General features: G+C 43.2%; 1 protein-coding gene across 13 annotated transcripts in view; it reads right to left on the minus strand.

The window, feature by feature from the left end:
• The window catches only part of UBR4 (ubiquitin protein ligase E3 component n-recognin 4), a 134,168-nt gene that overhangs the window by 113,098 nt on the left and 3,172 nt on the right, over positions 1 to 17,898 (minus strand). For all 13 annotated transcript variants that reach the window (XM_082684444.1, XM_082684446.1, XM_082684445.1 and 10 more), the window contains exons 2-14: positions 13,582 to 13,679; positions 12,246 to 12,349; positions 11,331 to 11,460; positions 11,079 to 11,218; positions 10,262 to 10,364; positions 10,026 to 10,167; positions 9,743 to 9,867; positions 6,508 to 6,632; positions 5,859 to 5,918; positions 5,583 to 5,773; positions 1,274 to 1,373; positions 1,003 to 1,140; positions 212 to 329 (exon numbers count right to left, since the gene is read on the minus strand). In XM_082684444.1, coding sequence (XP_082540570.1) covers positions 212 to 329; positions 1,003 to 1,140; positions 1,274 to 1,373; positions 5,583 to 5,773; positions 5,859 to 5,918; positions 6,508 to 6,632; positions 9,743 to 9,867; positions 10,026 to 10,167; positions 10,262 to 10,364; positions 11,079 to 11,218; positions 11,331 to 11,460; positions 12,246 to 12,349; positions 13,582 to 13,679 — 1,574 coding nt within the window. The remainder of the gene's footprint in view (positions 1 to 211; positions 330 to 1,002; positions 1,141 to 1,273; positions 1,374 to 5,582; positions 5,774 to 5,858; positions 5,919 to 6,507; positions 6,633 to 9,742; positions 9,868 to 10,025; positions 10,168 to 10,261; positions 10,365 to 11,078; positions 11,219 to 11,330; positions 11,461 to 12,245; positions 12,350 to 13,581; positions 13,680 to 17,898) is intronic.

A 17,898-nucleotide genomic window follows, 5' to 3' on the forward strand; every position in this document is an offset into this window, starting at 1 on the left:
GCAATCCGGGCTTCACTGAGAGTAGTTTCTGTCCTTCAGTCTCCACAGTTCAAGTTACTCCTAAATAAGATGTCACCTTTGAGGGCACAGAAAATCAAGATCCACACTAGGCAGGTGAAGACGGCAAACAGAACACTAAAGGAAGCCATGGGGGAACTTCCCGTTGCACTCTGCTGCCTGTCTCCTGAAGACCAAAAAGAGCCCTCTCTACCTTGGCTGCTGTCTTCCTCCGTGCTGCTGAAATCATCCTCATAGTAGGTGTTTGAGTCGGTCGAGGCACTGGCGTCACTGCTCATGGAGCCCTTCCTCTGACGCTGCAGGACGCAGGCCTAGGAAAGCAGGAGGCTTTGTAACTGCTGGTCACAAAAATGGAGCCGCCCTAATTCACCTCGTTCACCACATGAGACACTTTCTCTGTGTCTTTTCCTTTCCTCTAAATCTAGGAAGTCCTTCTAATCGCACCTTTCCTTCGAGGCACTTTATCCCACCAAGGCACTCCAAAGCCAAAACTATGGACAAGAATTGAATCAGGGGGCGCCTGGGTGGCTCAGTGGGTTAAGCCGCTGCCTTCGGCTCAGGTCATGATCTCAGGGTCCTGAGATAGAGTCCCGCATCGGGCTCTCTGCTCAGCAGGGAGCCTGCTTCCCTCTCTCTCTCTGCCTGCCTCTCCATCTACTTGTGATTTCTCTCTGTCAAATAAATACATAAAATCTTTAAAACAAAAAAACAAAAAAAAAGAATTGAATCAGGAGTGCTTCCAGAGTGCCCTCTTAAGCTACTGCATCAGCATGACAACCGTCTCAAAGCACCAAGCAATCATATGTATCACAACACTGCAATCAACAACAGATTCAAATGTGCAATCATTTAAGAATTTTGCTCATCTTCAAAACCATAACCACAACTCTTGAGATTATGAAGGTCATGGTATACAATCTTCTCCATCATTTTGAAAGGGTTATGTAAGAGCTTCCAATTCTCAGAAGCACTGACAACACCCACCTTTCTGTAGGAGGTTGAGAGCAATGTCAACAGCAGGTTTGTCAGTGGAACAGAGTCAATCAGCCGCTGGATCCTCTGGATGGAGGTGCTCTGGGCCATAACACTCAGGACCGCAGGAGGACCATCTGTCTCCCAGCCCTTAAGGGAACCGTAGCAAAAGAGAATTCATGTCCTCCAACTGAGCAGGAAGTAACAGGATCGGCCGGCTCATGGGAGCTCCCCAGAAGTGAAGCCAGCAATGGAGATGCTGACCCCAAGCATGAGCCCTCACCTTGTGCAGAGCTTCCACTTGTAGGTCTTGAAAGAGAGAGGTTAACAGCTTGACAGCATGGTTTGCCAGTATTACGGAGAGCACCCCAAATCCCTGGTGCCTACACACACACAAAAAAACAAAACAGCAAACAAACAAATTACAACCTCAAAAACAGGCATCTTGCCATTTGGGGCCTTGACCCCTTTCAGAAACTATGGACCTGTCCCCAGAAGAAAAAAATACACACATAATATCTACATGTAATTTCAAAAACTTCATCTCCCTGAAGCCCACTCACAGCCTGCCTCAGGACCCATAGGCTTCAGGTTAAGAACTCCAGGACTACAGAAAGGCTTCCAAACACCAGCATTTTAGAATTCAAACTATCGGTTCAAATTTACAGGGTGATATGAAAGATGATGACATTCAAAGGTTGATCGAACTTTTTAAAAAGTCATTCTTTTGGGTGCCTGGTGGCTCAGTGGGTTAAGCATCTGCCTTCAGCTGAGGTCATGATCTCAGGGTCCCTGCATCAGGCTCTCTGCTCAGTGGACAGCTTGCTTCTCCCTGTCCCTCTGCCTCTGCCTGCAATACCTCCTGCTTGTACTCTCTCTAATAAGTAAAATCTCTAAAAAAAATCCATAAAATTTAAAAAATAATAATAAAAGTCATTCTTTTCAGGAGCTTCTGAGCTGATAAACAGAGGGAAATAAAAGAGTGGTATGTGTTGGAGGGCAGGGATGCTCTACGCTGTTTCTCCACACCCTGCCCTAGGTATCTCTTCAATCTGTTCCAGGTTGACAGCCTCTTATAAGAAACTGCTCATCAATTAAGAAAAAACATTCTTCTAAGAAAAAGGGTAAAATCACCAACTTCTATAAAGTATCTAGTCATAAACTAAAGAGAATAAAAACAAAGTTTTAAACTTTAAATGTGAGTAAAACTTTTTCTTTCTGTTCAAAAGACCACAGGACAAAAATTAGTAGACCCAATACACAAAGAGCTCGTGTCCATCAGTAAGAAAAAAGGAGAAATATGAAGAGAAAACGGGGGTAAAAAACACAGTTATGGGGCACCTGGGTGGCTCAGTGGGTTAAGCCTCTGCCTTCGGCTCAGGTCATGATCCCAGGGTCCTGGGATCGAGCCCCGCCTCAGACTCTCTGCTCGGCGGGGAGCCTGCTTCCTCCTCTCTCTCTGCCTGCCTCTCTGCCTACTTGTGATTACTGTCAAATAAATAAAGTCTTAAAAAAAAAAAAAATAAGATTATACAAACATGAAGATTAATGACAGCCACTGTCAAAGATGACTGGGAGAAATGGGCACATGGGCACATACCGATAGTGAGAGTGCCATCAGAACAGTCTAGCAAAACCCTGCAAATTTTTACAGAAGCATGCCATTTTGTTCCAACAATCATACTTCTGGGAATTTACCCCAGGGGGATAATTAAACAAGTTCACAAAGATTTACATTCAGAAAACTTATCAAAGCATAGTTTATCAACACAAGAAATTTAATATAGCCTAAATAAGTGCTTCAATAGGGTAATCAGTTAACAACAGCATGTTTATAGGGTGGAAAACCGCCAGCCATTAAACACTCATAGTGAGTCCGAAACAGCACCACTGAAAAGTTATTTACAATTTTTTTTCTTTTTTGAAGATTTTATTTGACAGAAAGAGATCACAAGTAGGCAGAGAGACAGACAGAGATAGAGAGGGGAGGAAGCAGGCTCCCTGCTGAGCAGAGGGCCCGAAGAGGGGCTCGATCCCAGGACCCTGGGATCATGACCTGAGTCGAAGGCAGAGGCTTTAACCCACTGAGCCACCCAGGCGCCCCATCTACGATATTTCCTAGAGGCAATCCTGTTCTGTAAACATACACATCTTGTGCACATCAGTGCACATCATGTGCAATGAAAAATGTCTGGAGGAGTGTTTAAGCAGTTTGGGAGGTAGAATTTAGGATGACTTATTTTCCCCTTTCTTAAGGTTTGTAACTTACATAAGGTATAGATTTTCTTTTTAAATGTCAAGAAACAAGAGCTGTTTTTTAAACATTACTATTACTTTGAAGGATAGACCTTTTGGCGCCCTCCCATTTCCTGCTACAGTGCCAAGTGTAAAGACAAAAATTCAAAAAATCACAAACTACTGTTCTCTTCTGGAACATGCTCATCTCCCTTCTTTGCCTGGTATCTAATATTTTTACCATCCCAACGTCTATTTCAAATTTCAGTTCACTTAACACTTCCTCAAGAAAACCTGCCTTGATTTCTCTGCCCAGGCAAAATACCCTGATTAGAATACTCTCCAGATACAATCTGACATGACCTTTTCACGTCTCTTAGAAATGTGCTTTTCTGTTGGTTTTTTTTTTTCTTTAAATATACATCACAGCATTCCAGAACTGACACAGAGCTCAGGACAGAGAAGATACTCAGTGAATAATCTGTTAAATGAGGTCCAGAATTGGACTTCCTCCTTGAACTCTACATATCCATACCAATAGCCCATTCACCATCTCACAAAGAGAGGTCTCAAAGTCATCTCAAACTCAGCATGGCAATAACGAAATTCTATACTTCTTCCCCTTCCTGCCACCCAAGCCCTAAGCCAGTGTTCCCTGTCTCCATAAATTATACAACCCAATTGCTATGTGAAAAAATTCTGATATCCTATCTTTCACACTCACCATCCAAGCCATCACCAAATCCTATCAGCTGTACCTTCCAAACACATGCTGCTTTGACCTCTTCTCTCTACCTTTCCCACAAGCACCCTATTCCAATTCCCTTCATCTCTCATTTGGAATAATGCATGAGCTTCCCAACTACTCTCCCTCCTTTCTGCCTTAGTCCCTGCAGTCTTACTCCCACACCAGCTGGGTTCTTGGGTCACTAAGAATTAATAGATCAGGGGCGCCTGGGTGGCTCAGTGGGTTGGGCCGCTGCCTTCGGCTCAGGTCATGATCTCAGGGTCCTGGGATCGAGTCCCGCATCAGGCTCTCTGCTCGGCGGGGAGCCTGCTTCCTCCTCTCTCTCTCTCTGCCTGCCTCTCTGCCTACTTGTGATCTCTCTCTGTCAAATAAATAAATAAAATCTTAAAAAAAAAAAAAAGAATTAATAGATCAGATCACTCCCCTAGGGAAAACCCTCCACCACTTACAGATTACACTTGGCCCAGGCAGATCTGGCCCCTGGCTAGATGTCAATCATGGGGTGCCTGGGTGGCTCAGTAGGTTAAAGCCTCTGCCTTTGCCTCGGGTCACAGTCTCAGGGTCCTGGGATTAGGCCCGCTCGATCCCAGGCAGATTAAGCCTCTGCCTTTAGCTCAAGTCATGATCCCGGGGTCCTGGGGTCGAGCCCTGCATCAGGCTCTCTGCTCAGCGGGGAGCCTGCTTCCCCCTCTCTCTCTGCCTGCCTTTCTGCCTACTTATGATCTGTCAAATAAATATATAAAATCTTAAAGAAAAACATGTTAATCATACTCCACCTCCAAATCTGAACTATACCCCCAAAATCTGCATGGCTCACTCTGTCACCTCACATATGTTCTCTCCACCTTGTCCTTAGAGCCCATTTCTTATCATCTTAACTTAAATAACACCCCCGTCACTCTCTAGCCCCTCGTTGAGGCCTATTTTTCTTCAAAACACTCCTATAAGAATCAATCATGAACTTACTAGTGTACTTGCGTTCACTGTTGCTCCAATTAGAAAATAAGCTCCATGAAAGCAGACATTTACTTTGAACAGCACTACATCCTCCATGCCTGGAAGAGGCCAGCACGTGGCAGGGACTCAAAAAATAAATAAAATCCAGAAATGCCTGGGCTTAGAAAATAAAACCTTGAACCACATGGAAGTCCTATCTCTAACTCCTCTCTGAGCAAGCAGGGCTTACTGTCCAGACTGCATCAGGACGGCAGCAAATGTTCTAGGAAGCAAGCCAAGAGGATCTGACAATCCTCCCCTCAAGTCAAACACACAGGTGAGTAATTAACTGCAAGTCACACCAGCCCGTTTTACAAAACAGAGGCATTTTTTTCTTATTTGAACCTCATAAAAACTCTGAAGGTTATATTACACAGACATTTCCCCCTCTTAGAGATAAGCAGACTCAGAAAAAAATGAGCAATTTGTCCAAATTCACACAGCTATGATGTAGAGAGGAGACAATGATCACTACCTTAGTTGTTAAATTTAACCAGGTACAGTGGCAAACAGTTCCACTGATGTGAAGATTAGAGGCTTACCCTAGCTCCCCATCAATACAAAACGGCAATGACACAAAACACACATGAACAGCCATCGAGTAGACACGTACCCTTTCCCAGGTCCCAGTTTGGGAGAGCCCACTCCCTCTTTTGTTCGAGAAAGGATGTCTCTGACTCGGAGTGCAGCCAGTGGGTCTTTCTCTTTCCCCTTATCGGCCAAGGCAGTGGGACTGAGGTTCAGTATGAGGAAAAGGCTGTTTAACAAGCACCAGGCACCCAGCAGCTGGAAGTTCTGATAGTGCTGTTGAAAAAGTACAAAAGAAAAGGATGACCGCGGAGATCTTATGAGATATGAGACAGGAATGCAGCAGAGACATACTTCTTACCTCTCCACCAGCCCGCCGGGAGTTGCTGATCGCTTGTCCAATCATGTCATAGATTTCGAGCTGTCCAACATCAAACATACACAGAAAGAAATCTGAGCAAGCTGACTTACTTCATTACAAATTTTAATCCCACCCAAATTAATTTCACTTGGAGAATTTAATATCCTCCAGTCACTTTCTAATGACAGGACTCCATCACACTTTCCTGGACTTTCACATGGTGGTGACTCCTTGTTACACTCAGCTCACGGCTCACCTTCTCAGAGATGTCTCCCCCACACAACCTAAAGCAACACAGCCAGGCCCCCATCAGATCACAGCACCTCACAGGGACGCATCCTACACACCCCCCATTCTGGGAGACTATCTCGTGTACTGTAGACCTCCGCTCAAAGTGCAGTGATGCACAGCAAGCCCTCAGCACACGTGCAGACTGAGTGACTCATCTTTCACAAGGTCCACTGCCACCACGATGACGCGGTACCTTCCGCAGAGCCAACCACGTGAATGCCCACCTCTCAGACCTGCTACCGAGGGGAAGGCTATGGAGAGGACTCCACATCCTTTCCTCTCCCCGGAAAGAGGGTAGACCTGGCACTACCTCCTCACTGAACGACGGGGGTCCCCGGTGCAAGGGGACCCAGCTTACACATTTCTGGACAATGGTAGCCGCATCGCTCTCGTAGTCCTCTTCTTTGGAGCTCGCGGACCCCGTCCGCACCTGCTGGGCACTACCCACATGCAGGATGGCCATGCAAGTTGCCACACTCACACCTGGAGGAGGAGGGAAAGATGCACAGATTCCAATCATGGCACAGTCCCAGAAGTCCACCAAAACAGGAACAGAAAATACAACCTACCCCCCAAGCCATTCCATGATCTGACGACTGAGAGTAATGTCCACAAGAGCAAGACTAGACAGCATTACCATCCGGTCCAGCAATCACACTCCAGAGTATTTACCTGAACGAGCTGAACCCTTGCATCCACATCAAAACCTGCACATGAGCACTTCTTAGAGCTTTGACTGTAACTGCCAACAATGAGAAGCAACTGAGATGCTCTACCACGAACTATGGCACACCCACACAGAGAATATTATTCAGCAATAAAAAAGGGTGAGCGATCAAGTCATAAAAAAATCAGGGAGGAAACTTAAATGCGCACTCCAAGCAGAAGAAGCCAGCCTGTAAAGGCAACATAATGTATAACTGATTCCAATTTTAGGGCACTCTGGCAAAGTTAAAACCATGGAGTCAGTAAAAAGCTCAGTGGTTTCTGGCAGCGCAGGCAGGAGAGCAGGAGTACTAGGCGGAGCCCGGGGGGACTGCAGAGCAGCGAAACTACACTGTGTCACAGTGATGGTAAGTACAGGACATTACACATTTGTCAAAACCCACAGAACCGCCTAACAAAAGGAAACCCTGACTTAAACAATGGACTTCAGATAATAGTATATCAAATACTGGGTTCATCATTATAACAGTTCATTACCTTAGTAATGCAATGCGTGAATAATAAAGGAAACAGTACTGGGGAGAGAGGGTAGATAGGAACTCTGTATAACCTGCTCAACTTCTCTATAAACCTAAAACTGCTTTAAAAATAAAATCTAGGGCGCCCGGGTGGCTCAGTGGGTTAAGCCGCTGCCTTCGGCTCAGGTCATGATCTCAGGGTCCTGGGATCGAGTCCCCCATCGGGCTCTCTGCTCGGCAGGGAGCCTGCTTCTCTCTCTCTCTCTCTCTCTGCCAGCCTCTCTACCTACCTGTGATCTCTCTCTGTCAAATAAATAAATAAAATCTTTAAAAAAAATAAATAAATAAAATCTATTGGGGGCGCCTGGGGGCTTAGTGGGTTAAAGCTTCTGCCTTCGGCACAGGTCATGATCCCAGGGTCCTGGGATTGAGCCCCAAGTCAGGCTCTCTGCTCAGCATGGAGCCTGCCTCCCTTCCTCTCTCTCTGCTTGCCGCTCTGCCTACTTGTGATCTCTGTCAAATAAATAAATAAAATCTTAAAAATAAAATAAAATAAAACCTATTAACTTTAAAACATCACAAAATGAGGGACCCTGGGTGGCTCAGTTGGTTAAGCAGCTGCCTTCGGCTCAGGTCATGATCCCATCGTCCTGGGATCGAGTCCCACATCGGGCTCCTTGCTCGGCGGGAAGCCTGCTTCTCCCTCTGCCTCTGCCTGCCATTCTGTCTGCCTGTGCTCGCTCTCCCCCCCCCTCTGATCAATAAATAAAATCTTTAAAAATAAATAAATAAAACATCACAAAATGATTTCCCATTTATCCAAGATTATGTGGAAAAACATTCCATGTCTGGTGTTCCTCAAAGACACAAAGGCCAAATCCTTGTCTTTATGTCAAATCCCAGGCCATCAAATTTCAACAACCCACACCTGGGATCTTTAATCCAACTAAAAAATTTTAAGGACTCTTAAACCAATATTAACTAAGTATACGGATAGCCGTGTGATACTCAAGAAATTTCCTAAAAATTAAATAATCCCAACTTAAAATCTGCAAAAAATCAAGGACAGAGGATGAGGAAACGAGCACTGGAGATGAGCTAGGGGAGAACACATTTTCCCATGTACCTTTAGCTTTCCTGTTCCCCTGCTGCTGCCCGAGCTCAGGCTCTTATTGTGTCTTGCCTGAATGACTACAAAAATTCCTCCTAACAAAGCTTCCTGCCTCCAAATTTCCCCACACCAAAATATCCTGCACACTGCTGCTTGAATATAGCTCGCAATTTTCAGTGGTTTCTACTATTTACAGGACTTGGTCCAAATGACTTAGACTGTGTTTCTAAGACCTCTGTGATTGTGTCCTCCTTCCTCTCTGGCTATACAATAACCACTAATCACATATTCTCTCCCTTCATCCCTTCCCTCCACACACTTATACAATATGTTCCCCCAAACTCTAGGATATTTTGAGTCCTGCTTCAGCCTCTACCTCCGGATAGCCAAGTTGCAATCCCACCTGCCCTACAGAACTCCTTCATTACTACTGCTTTACCCAATTTAAAGTGCCTTTCTCTTTATATCCCTTTTGCATCCAGATGTTCAAAATAAAGCTATTGAAAGAAAGTAGGGAGATGATCAACCTCAGCATTTATTGGTGTCCCCAAGGTCAGGTTGCCAAAGCTGTTCAAATCCTCACTCAAAGAACCAAGTAAACATCAGAAATTGGCATACCTTCTAAGACATACAGGACTACAGTATTTAAAACCAAGGATCAGTGAATTGGATTAAAAAGTCCCTGTCACAGCAACTTAAAAGAGAGCGAACACCAGCTGTCAAACCCCACTCTCAAGGCAGCATGAGCAACAGGAAGAAAGGGAAATTTGGGGGAGCATGAAGGGTAACATCTGCTGTGTTGATCAATATAAACGGATACCACCTGTTCTGTAAAGGCTTCCCAAGACTTACTCCCACAGCAAGACTCCATCTCTCCCTTCTTTGTGCACCCAACTACTCTACATTTCTCTTATTGCCTTTATCACCCCCTACTATATATTATTCCATGTGGTCCTAACTGTTCTCGATAAAGGCTCCTTGAAGGCATGATTACATACTGTTTATCTCAAAATCCCAACAGCACTTGGCATTTTGCTTTCCATACAGCAGATATTTACTATCTGCATATACTATGAGAGCAAATATGCACATCACATGCCAACAGTTGTACAACAGCAGTATCATTCACAGGATTCACATGGAGACCTCCTTTCACCTGGTTGAGACAGCAGATGATCCTCAGGGATAAGGGCTCAAGGAAAGGGAAGAGAGAAGAGCACGCAGGGTGATCTCATGGCTTCCAGAAAGTATACTTGCACTGAACTAAGAAAATGAGATCAGACATCACAACCCCTCACCTGCATACAGACAACTTAGGCTGAGGACTGTCACATCTTGCAGACGAGAAGGATTGAGAGGTTCCAACACGGGGAGAGAGAGGGTATCCAATGCCATGGTTACATCAATCACCAGTGAATGAAAACTACAACATGACAGAGAAGGAGGTTAACCAAAGTGTCTCCTTGAATCCCTTGCTTCTATAATCTGATAATTAAAGAAAGTTAGCGTGCCATAAACAACTACCCAGTTTCTCTCGAGAGCAGCTTTAGAAGGTAAAGCACACATCCCGGACCACCTTACCCATTCCGAACAGCAGTGGCATCTGCTACTGTGGCCGGCATGATGAAGAAAGAATTGGCCAACACTGCATCTTGAAACCGATTGATGTAGCGCAGGAAATAGGGCAGGTTCAAACACACACGCAGGAGCTTCTCGGAGCCACCTGCATTAATGACAAGGCTCGACCTTACAATTCCATTTAACGGAATTTTTGAAAGCAGAGAAACCAGCTTTATGACCACAATTAAGAGTCTTACCAAGCTCTTGAAGACTAGCCACATTCTGAGCTATAAACACATTCTTGGTTTTGATAGCAGAGGCTTGATCTGTGGATGACTGCTCATCATTTTCCCCTTCAGCCTGAAGAGAAACAAAGGATGTAAAAGGCCTATCATGGTATTACCACCTGCTGACAATGGCCCTACAGTTCAGAATCTAGGCAAGAGCCCAAACCAAGCAGAAGGTCTATGGATACTCTTGAGAATTCCCAGTTAATGAGGAGGGGAATCCCTCACTAATGTTAGGGAAAATATTAGTTATTTTCCCAAGAGGAGGAGAAAAATATAGAGCTTGAAGATACATATATTCTACAATTAATAGAGAGTGTGATGCCTTTTACAGAAAACTATATGTGTCTTTTATATCTGTTTATTTGCATTAAGAAATTTTAGAAGAATGATCATCAAAATAATATCAACAGTAGAGGGGCGCCTGGGTGGCTCAGTGGGTTAAAGCCTCTGCCTTCAGCTCAGGTCATGATCCCAGGGTTCTGGAATCAAGCCCCGGGTCAGGCTCTCTGCTCATCGGGGAGCCTGCTTCCTCCTCTCTCTCTGCCTACCTCTCTGCCTGCTTGTGATCTCTGTCAAATAAATAAATAAAATTTTTAAAAAATATATTAACAGTAGAAAGAAAATCACCTCATTTTTTCTTTTTGGTTTGTATTCTTCTATTTCTTTCTACCCTATGCAAATACATCATTTTACATCACAAATATCAGATACAATTGTTACTTTTTTCTAGTATTGTCATCTTAAAAGCTCCAAGGGATGAGGATGTTTGGGTAGAGTAACTCACCGGAGTCTGTGGACCCATGGGTGGTGATGCTACAGTTCTAGGGTTGAAAACCGACGTCAACTGATTCAAAAAATTCATCTGTACCTCCTTCTGTCTCAGCTCTGGGCTTACAGGTGAGGCCAGTTCTTTTTGATCTTCCACTGTAAATATAAAACCAAAACCAAGGATGAGCAGAGAGCCACTAGAAGCCAAAGCAGGAAAAGTTGGCCAAGGAAGCAGTCAAAGAACTGGGTCTGGCAAGTGAAGGCTCACCGTCTGAGAGGGTCTTCACCGTTTGTGGCAGCTTGGCTGATTTCATCATTGCTGTGAACGTGATAATTTCAGTCCTGTCTAGTCTACTACAGCCAGTACACAGGCCCTTGATGAGGAGAATCAAGTGTTTCTGAAAAGAAAACAAAGTCAAATATGTCTTTCAGAAGATACTACTCTTTTGGGACTTCTCACTGGCACAGGGCCAAATTCAGGTTCATATCAAGAACTGAAATCAGGGAAAACACTAAAGCGGAGATCACGAGCTGATGGTCCTCAGACCCTATCTGGTTTGCAAATTCGTCGGACTATGCTCACAGTGTGGTTGTTGGATTGTTATTTTTATACTTGAAGTTACATTAACTTTTTAAAACATGGAAGGTTCAACAGACAAATCCAGATTTCTTATCTTTCTCAATAATTCACAAGATACAGCAACTGAGTCTCCACCGCTATCTGGCAACGACTGACTGGAGCTGCAGTGATTGGCCCTTTACAGCTGGGTCGGGCACCCTTCTCAACTGGCACACTTCAGCCGTTTTATGTTATGTGCCTGACCCCTGGGAACATGGAAGTTTGCGATCATTGCAAAATCCTCTGCAGCCTCTATACCAGAGGCTGGTGAACCACAGCTCCAATTCAGCCCACTGTCTGCTTTTGTAAATTAAGTTTACTGAACCACAGCTATGCTTTTTCATTTATGTATTGTCTGTGGCTGCTTTCATACTACAAAGACAGAGTTTAAAAGACAGAGATTAGTTGCAAAAGGGACCAAATGGTCAGCAAATTGTTCACTATCCGGCCTGTTAGAGGAAAAGTTCACCAACCCCTGCTCTATACCACCCTTCTCCATCATGCCACTAGTGTGTCAGAGTCCTACCTCAAAATAAGGGCCACAAATGAACCCATCACTCTCACCTGAGACACGGCACAAGCCTCATCTGGATTCTCCAAACGCAGGAGAGAAAACTCAATCAGGACTTTACAGGCTGCTGCCACCGACTGAAGCTGGTTCCGGGGAACTGAGAAAGAAATGGACTTGACTTAACCTCAGACCGCCACAGCTTGGTCAGCCTCATGGCTAGCACATCAAACCAGACAACTCCCAAGCTCTGTGTCCAGCTTCCCAGCACCATTCCATAACAAAAATCATTCAGAACCAACAATCCAAGGGCCAAACAAAGGCATCCTGGCACTGATACCATCCACTGCTTCTAGATCAATCTATCTCACATTTACTGGAAATTCATTATAATAGGAAATACAACACACTAAGTACCAAACACTTCAAATATATTAACCCACTGAATCCTTAAACCAACATTTTGAGTAGGTACTATTGTTACCCCCTCCCCCTCTTTTTCATAACAGATAGGGAAATTACACCATAGAGAGGTTAAATGACTTGCCCAAAGTCACAGGGCTAGAATCAAATCCAGGAAGTCTGGTTCTTGAGTTCAAGCTCTTAACTAGTAGAATATACTACTTCTCCTTTCCCATAGGTACTAAATGTCTTTTACAAGAGGTTTCCTACACAAAATTTCTTCACGCTAAAAGTGATTCCTCCACCAGTAACCAGTGGTGCTAATAAACACCACAGCACACAACAGTTACCCAAAAACCTTTAGCTTCCTTTCATTTTACTTGCTTAGCAAACTATTTAAGTAAATAATTAAAATTCTTCAGAACTCTGTTAGAGGTTTTTTTTTTTTAAGGACTTTTTTTAAAATAAGTAAAAATGTAAAAATGCAGAAATAGCAGAAAATAAGAATTAAAAAAAAAAGTTTAAAAGATGGGGAACTGAAATTGAAATCCCTTGACATACTAGAGAATACAAAAGGAGAATTTACTTTCTCACCAAAACCAAATAAATAGTGCCTTCATCAGTGGCATCCGAACCTCAAGCTGGTATCCGCCCATCACCCCTCAACCCCCAGAAATTAACACACTAGTAATTACATGTGCATGTATGAAACCAATAAAATGCTTTTGATTAAGAAGGTATGGTTTAACTTAATAGATTACAAAGCAGACATCCAAACCAAGTACTCTGCAAATCCCTCTTGGTTGGCCTATGTAAAGGAACTTCCAGAGCCTTATCAGACTGACAGTGGTCTCCACTGCTGGGTGAACAGGTTAGGAGTGTTAAAACAGACTTCGTTAACAACCTGTTCAGAGACCTGCAAAGAGAAGACACAACCGTACCCCACATCCCGAAGCCCTCAGAAGGGAGTGACAAGCATGGAATACTCACTGAGGCTGCAAACTGTTGTGATATAGTGTGTGGAAAGTGCAACAAAAGAGGAGTAGAAGGGCTCGTACTGCTTCTCATGGTGCAGGATTTCGGATTCACTGCAAAGAAAATAATTCAGCTAGTATTTACTTAGTGTTTCCTATCCGCCAGACACCCTACCCCTTCACAGGCATTACGGTTCTTACAGCAACCCCATCTGGGAGGCACTATTACCATCCCTATGTTCAAGATTGAGAAAGGGAAGCTCAGCAAATTGAAAGTAAGCACCTTGTTCAAGGTGCGTCAGGCTTAAGGAGTAGCAAAGGCTAATAGGCAGGAATCATTTTCACACTCACTTAGAATTGAAGAAGTAGAAGTTAAAACATAGCAGGATGCCAATTTGTCTTATATTACTGGTTGCCAAAGACCAAAAGCTAGTAATATTATGTGCTGACCAAAAAGGAGTAAACCAAGAACACTCAAAATACTGCTAATGGGAATACAGGTCATCATAACCCATTTTGAAGACCAAACAAGACCAGTCCATAATGCAAGAATCAACAGTTCAGGGAAAAATCACCTGATTAATGTTAAAACCCAAAACTCACCAGGTACCAGAGCTCCCATGTTTCCCCACGCCCTCCTATCTCCAACCAGGACACAGGTAGATCACAACAAATTCAGGGATTTTAACCATATCCCTTATCCTGAGCTGAGGAAATGCCCTCTTCTATGAAAATCTGGAGCCCGTAAATCTTAAAACTATACATTTATGTAATTCTAGCAAATCAGATGCTAATCCACAACCCATGAAACAAGAAGACAATGAAAACAAAAGAAAACAAAACGTATCTTATTAAACGGAAAGAACTAAAGAACAGAAGGCTGTGGCTAAACAGCTTCTTCAGTGAGTTAATTCTCCAGCCAGTATCAGACTCTGAAGGGAAATGTACACAGTCAGGACTCTACCCCCTTGCCAAATCAACGTAAGAGCCAAAAAGAGAAGTTCAATACTGGGGAGGTGCCGGTGTGAGTGATGAATCACCTCAAATAGCACGTACGAGTCTGGCATTGCAAACACTCTGCTATGTGGGAATTTATCTAGGATAAATGGGGATTTATTTATCAAAGATCAGTTCCTTATCTCAGAATAACTGCTTCACCAAGAAAAAATATTTATGGAGCATCTATGATGTGTAAGGGCTTTCCTGCCCACCAAGGATTTCTACTTGTCAGGTGGACAAAAAAAGAGGAAACAGAAACCTTTAAACACTTGTAATGCTCAACTTCGTGGCCATCATACTGGTAGAGGTCATATCCTACTCAGCAGAAAACTTCTACTAAATCCCCTCTTCTACCTCATACACTTAGCTGTTCTTTCACTTTCGTCCTTGTATTTTCTTAGTCATTGTTCTAAGGTTTCCCCACCCTGTAATTTGAAGTATTTTACTGAGTCATTTACCTTCTGTTTTACTTCAAAAGTTCAGAGCTGCTTATCCCCGTTTTCTTTAGCTGAACAGGCTTATTAGAACTAAGAGAAAAACTACCCACCCAAAGGATGAACTTACTCTGTTGTTTTCATTTCCATTCAGATAATGAAATACATCCATAATACAAGAATAAACTCATTTAACTGGCTGGTTCAATGTTGACCCTTTGTGATTTTCCTGCTCTAGAAATGCACAACTGCCTTATTCCAATTTAAAAAAAAAAAACAACAACAACACAAGAATGTACTTTGAGGAAAGATGGACATTGGTATGCAAAAAACTGGAGCACTCCCAAGCTCCACTTACAGTTTGCTTAGGGCAACTAAGGAGAAACATGGGGAAATTAATTTGAAAAGACTTGAAGGAGGGAGTAGGACATATGGACATGTGGCCCAAAGGACATTATCATATCTCTTGATTTTAAAGAAACAAGTGTGTATGAGTAGTCTAATAACTTGCTGCCACCCTCATTCCCCAATAATTTGAAAAACACCAAGATACCAGAAGACTCAAAGAAATGGAAAAAATGGGACAAAGGGCAAGAAGTTAGGTAGGAATGGGGAGGAATGAAGAACTGCAGGCAAATATAACAAAGAGAAAGGAAAATAAGACTTATAGGTAAAAATATCTCTCTCCTCTGGGTGGTCGGCTATCTTCCTCAGACATCTGCTTCTTCTCACAAACATTCCAACCACAACACCGCTGGGGTTGAAACACTCCTGAAAAACAGGGAATCTGAAACGCTTATATCCCATACAAAAAAAATGTGAGGCAGAGAACAAAGGGAAACAGCAGCTAGCAGTCTGGTCACAGAAATCTAATTTGACATCTAAGTAAAAAATAACTGGCTCAGGTCTGGAAATCTCTAGCTTTTTTCAGGAAGAGGTGGAATGCCAAGAGGACAAAATAAAAGACCACAGATTCACCTTCCTTCTCCCCCTCAGACACCATACTATCTACATCTTTTTTCTAAACTATGGAAACTCCACACACCCCTTTCCCTTCATCAAAGTCATAAAGTCCCAAGAACAGAATCCACTATGCCTGTTTCATGACAGGATCAGGAAACAAGTAAGCATAATGAATACAATTTAAGAATAACAGCATTAAAAAATATATGCTTACTGAACATCTGCTGTATATCAGAGTACCACACATTTAACCAAAGAACTAAAAGCTTTCCAGCACCTCCTTCCCTCTTTTTTTTTTTTTTTTTAAATTTTTTTTTTTTTTAAAGATTTTATTTATTTGAGAGACAGAGGTCACAAGTAGGCAGAGAGGCAGGCAGAGAGAGGAGGAAGCAGGCTTCCTGCTGAGCAGAGAGCCCGATGCGGGACTCGATCCCAGGACCCTGGGATCATGACCTGAGCCGAAAGCAGAGGCTTTAACCCACTGAGCCACCCAGGTGCCCCACCTCCTTCCCTCTTGACAAACCTGTGGTGAACGTACAATAAGACATTAGGACTAATCTCACAATTACACGCTATCATTTGGTGGCAAGCTTTTTTTTTCCTGTAGGTCAATCATGAACTTCTGTCCTATAGCCTGGCAGAAGCTTGACACCAGTGTATCCCTTTCTCCCTTTCAAGAGATTTAGGAAATGACAAAACACTATCTAATAGAGATTTTGTAATAGCTTCTGCCTTCCCAAGTAGGTCTCTCTGGCCTAAATTTTATCTAATACCTGGGAGGCAGAGACTGAAAGAGACATCATTAAGAGGCCAGGACAGCCTAGGAAGGGCTGGCTCATGGGAAACGGACTTTTTTTTTTTTTTTTTTTTTGGTAACTTATGAAAGGTCAAAGTGTTCAATGACAATCATGGTCACCAACATAACTCACACAGAGTTATGAAAGGAAGACAGGACCTTAAAATACAAGGTTACATTCAACAATTATACTAACTAATCCCAAATATAGCACGTGTTCCACTGAGCTTATTCTAGCTCCATTTCTGGTCTGGAAAAGTAAAAGCACTGTAAAGATTTTCAATCCTTACTATTAAAACAAATGCTAGCAAAATGCAATAGAAATGAAAATAAATGTCTTGTTAAGTAAACTCAGGTATGTTTTTCTTTTAAAAATCAAAGGACACTTTTGAAATATGTTTCCCAGTTTACCCATACAAATCTATTCCCCCTTTGTTTCACAGCTGGTTACGAAGTCAAACTTAATTAACAGGATCTAGACCTAGACATTGTTATCTACCTCTTCTTCAAACCCAAAGTTCAATTCCAACTATAAAGGTATGAAAGACTAGAGATGGCAAGTGGAATGGGGGAGCACGGAGGAGTCTCAGGGCAAATCATCGTCTCCAGTGGTTAAATAGGGAGGAATTCAATGGATGAGCGGGCTGTCACACAGGAAGGAAGAACTGGCAAAGATGGAGTCAGGACATCTAAAAGGGAAGCAGAGAATAGCAGATTCCAACAGAAAAACGGGTCTCTGGAGGCAAGGGAGGGAAACATGGATGGCAGTCATGACAACAGAAAGGGGACCCCAAATGAGAGCAGCAATTCCAGAAGGAGCAGCCTAGGCACCTACTAACCCTTTGATTACCTACAAAACAAAGCCCACCACAGCATCTGTACAGTGATGGCTCTGATCTGGCCCTATAATCCATGGCAATAACTTTATATTCAAGAAATACTTCCACAATTCTGACACCTTCATTTTTTTTTTAAGATTTTATTTATTGGGGCACCTGGGTGGCTTAGTCAGTTAAGTGTCTGTCTTTGGCTCAGGTCAAGATCCCAGGGTCCTGGAATGGAACCCACATCAGGCTCCTGCTTCTCCCTCTCCTAGAGCTGCTCCCCCTGCTTGTGCTCTCTCACTCTCACTGCCAAATAA

The sequence above is a fragment of the Mustela nivalis genome, assembly GCF_964662115.1.
Source record: "Mustela nivalis genome assembly, chromosome: 10".
NCBI classification, from domain to species: domain Eukaryota; kingdom Metazoa; phylum Chordata; class Mammalia; order Carnivora; family Mustelidae; genus Mustela; species Mustela nivalis.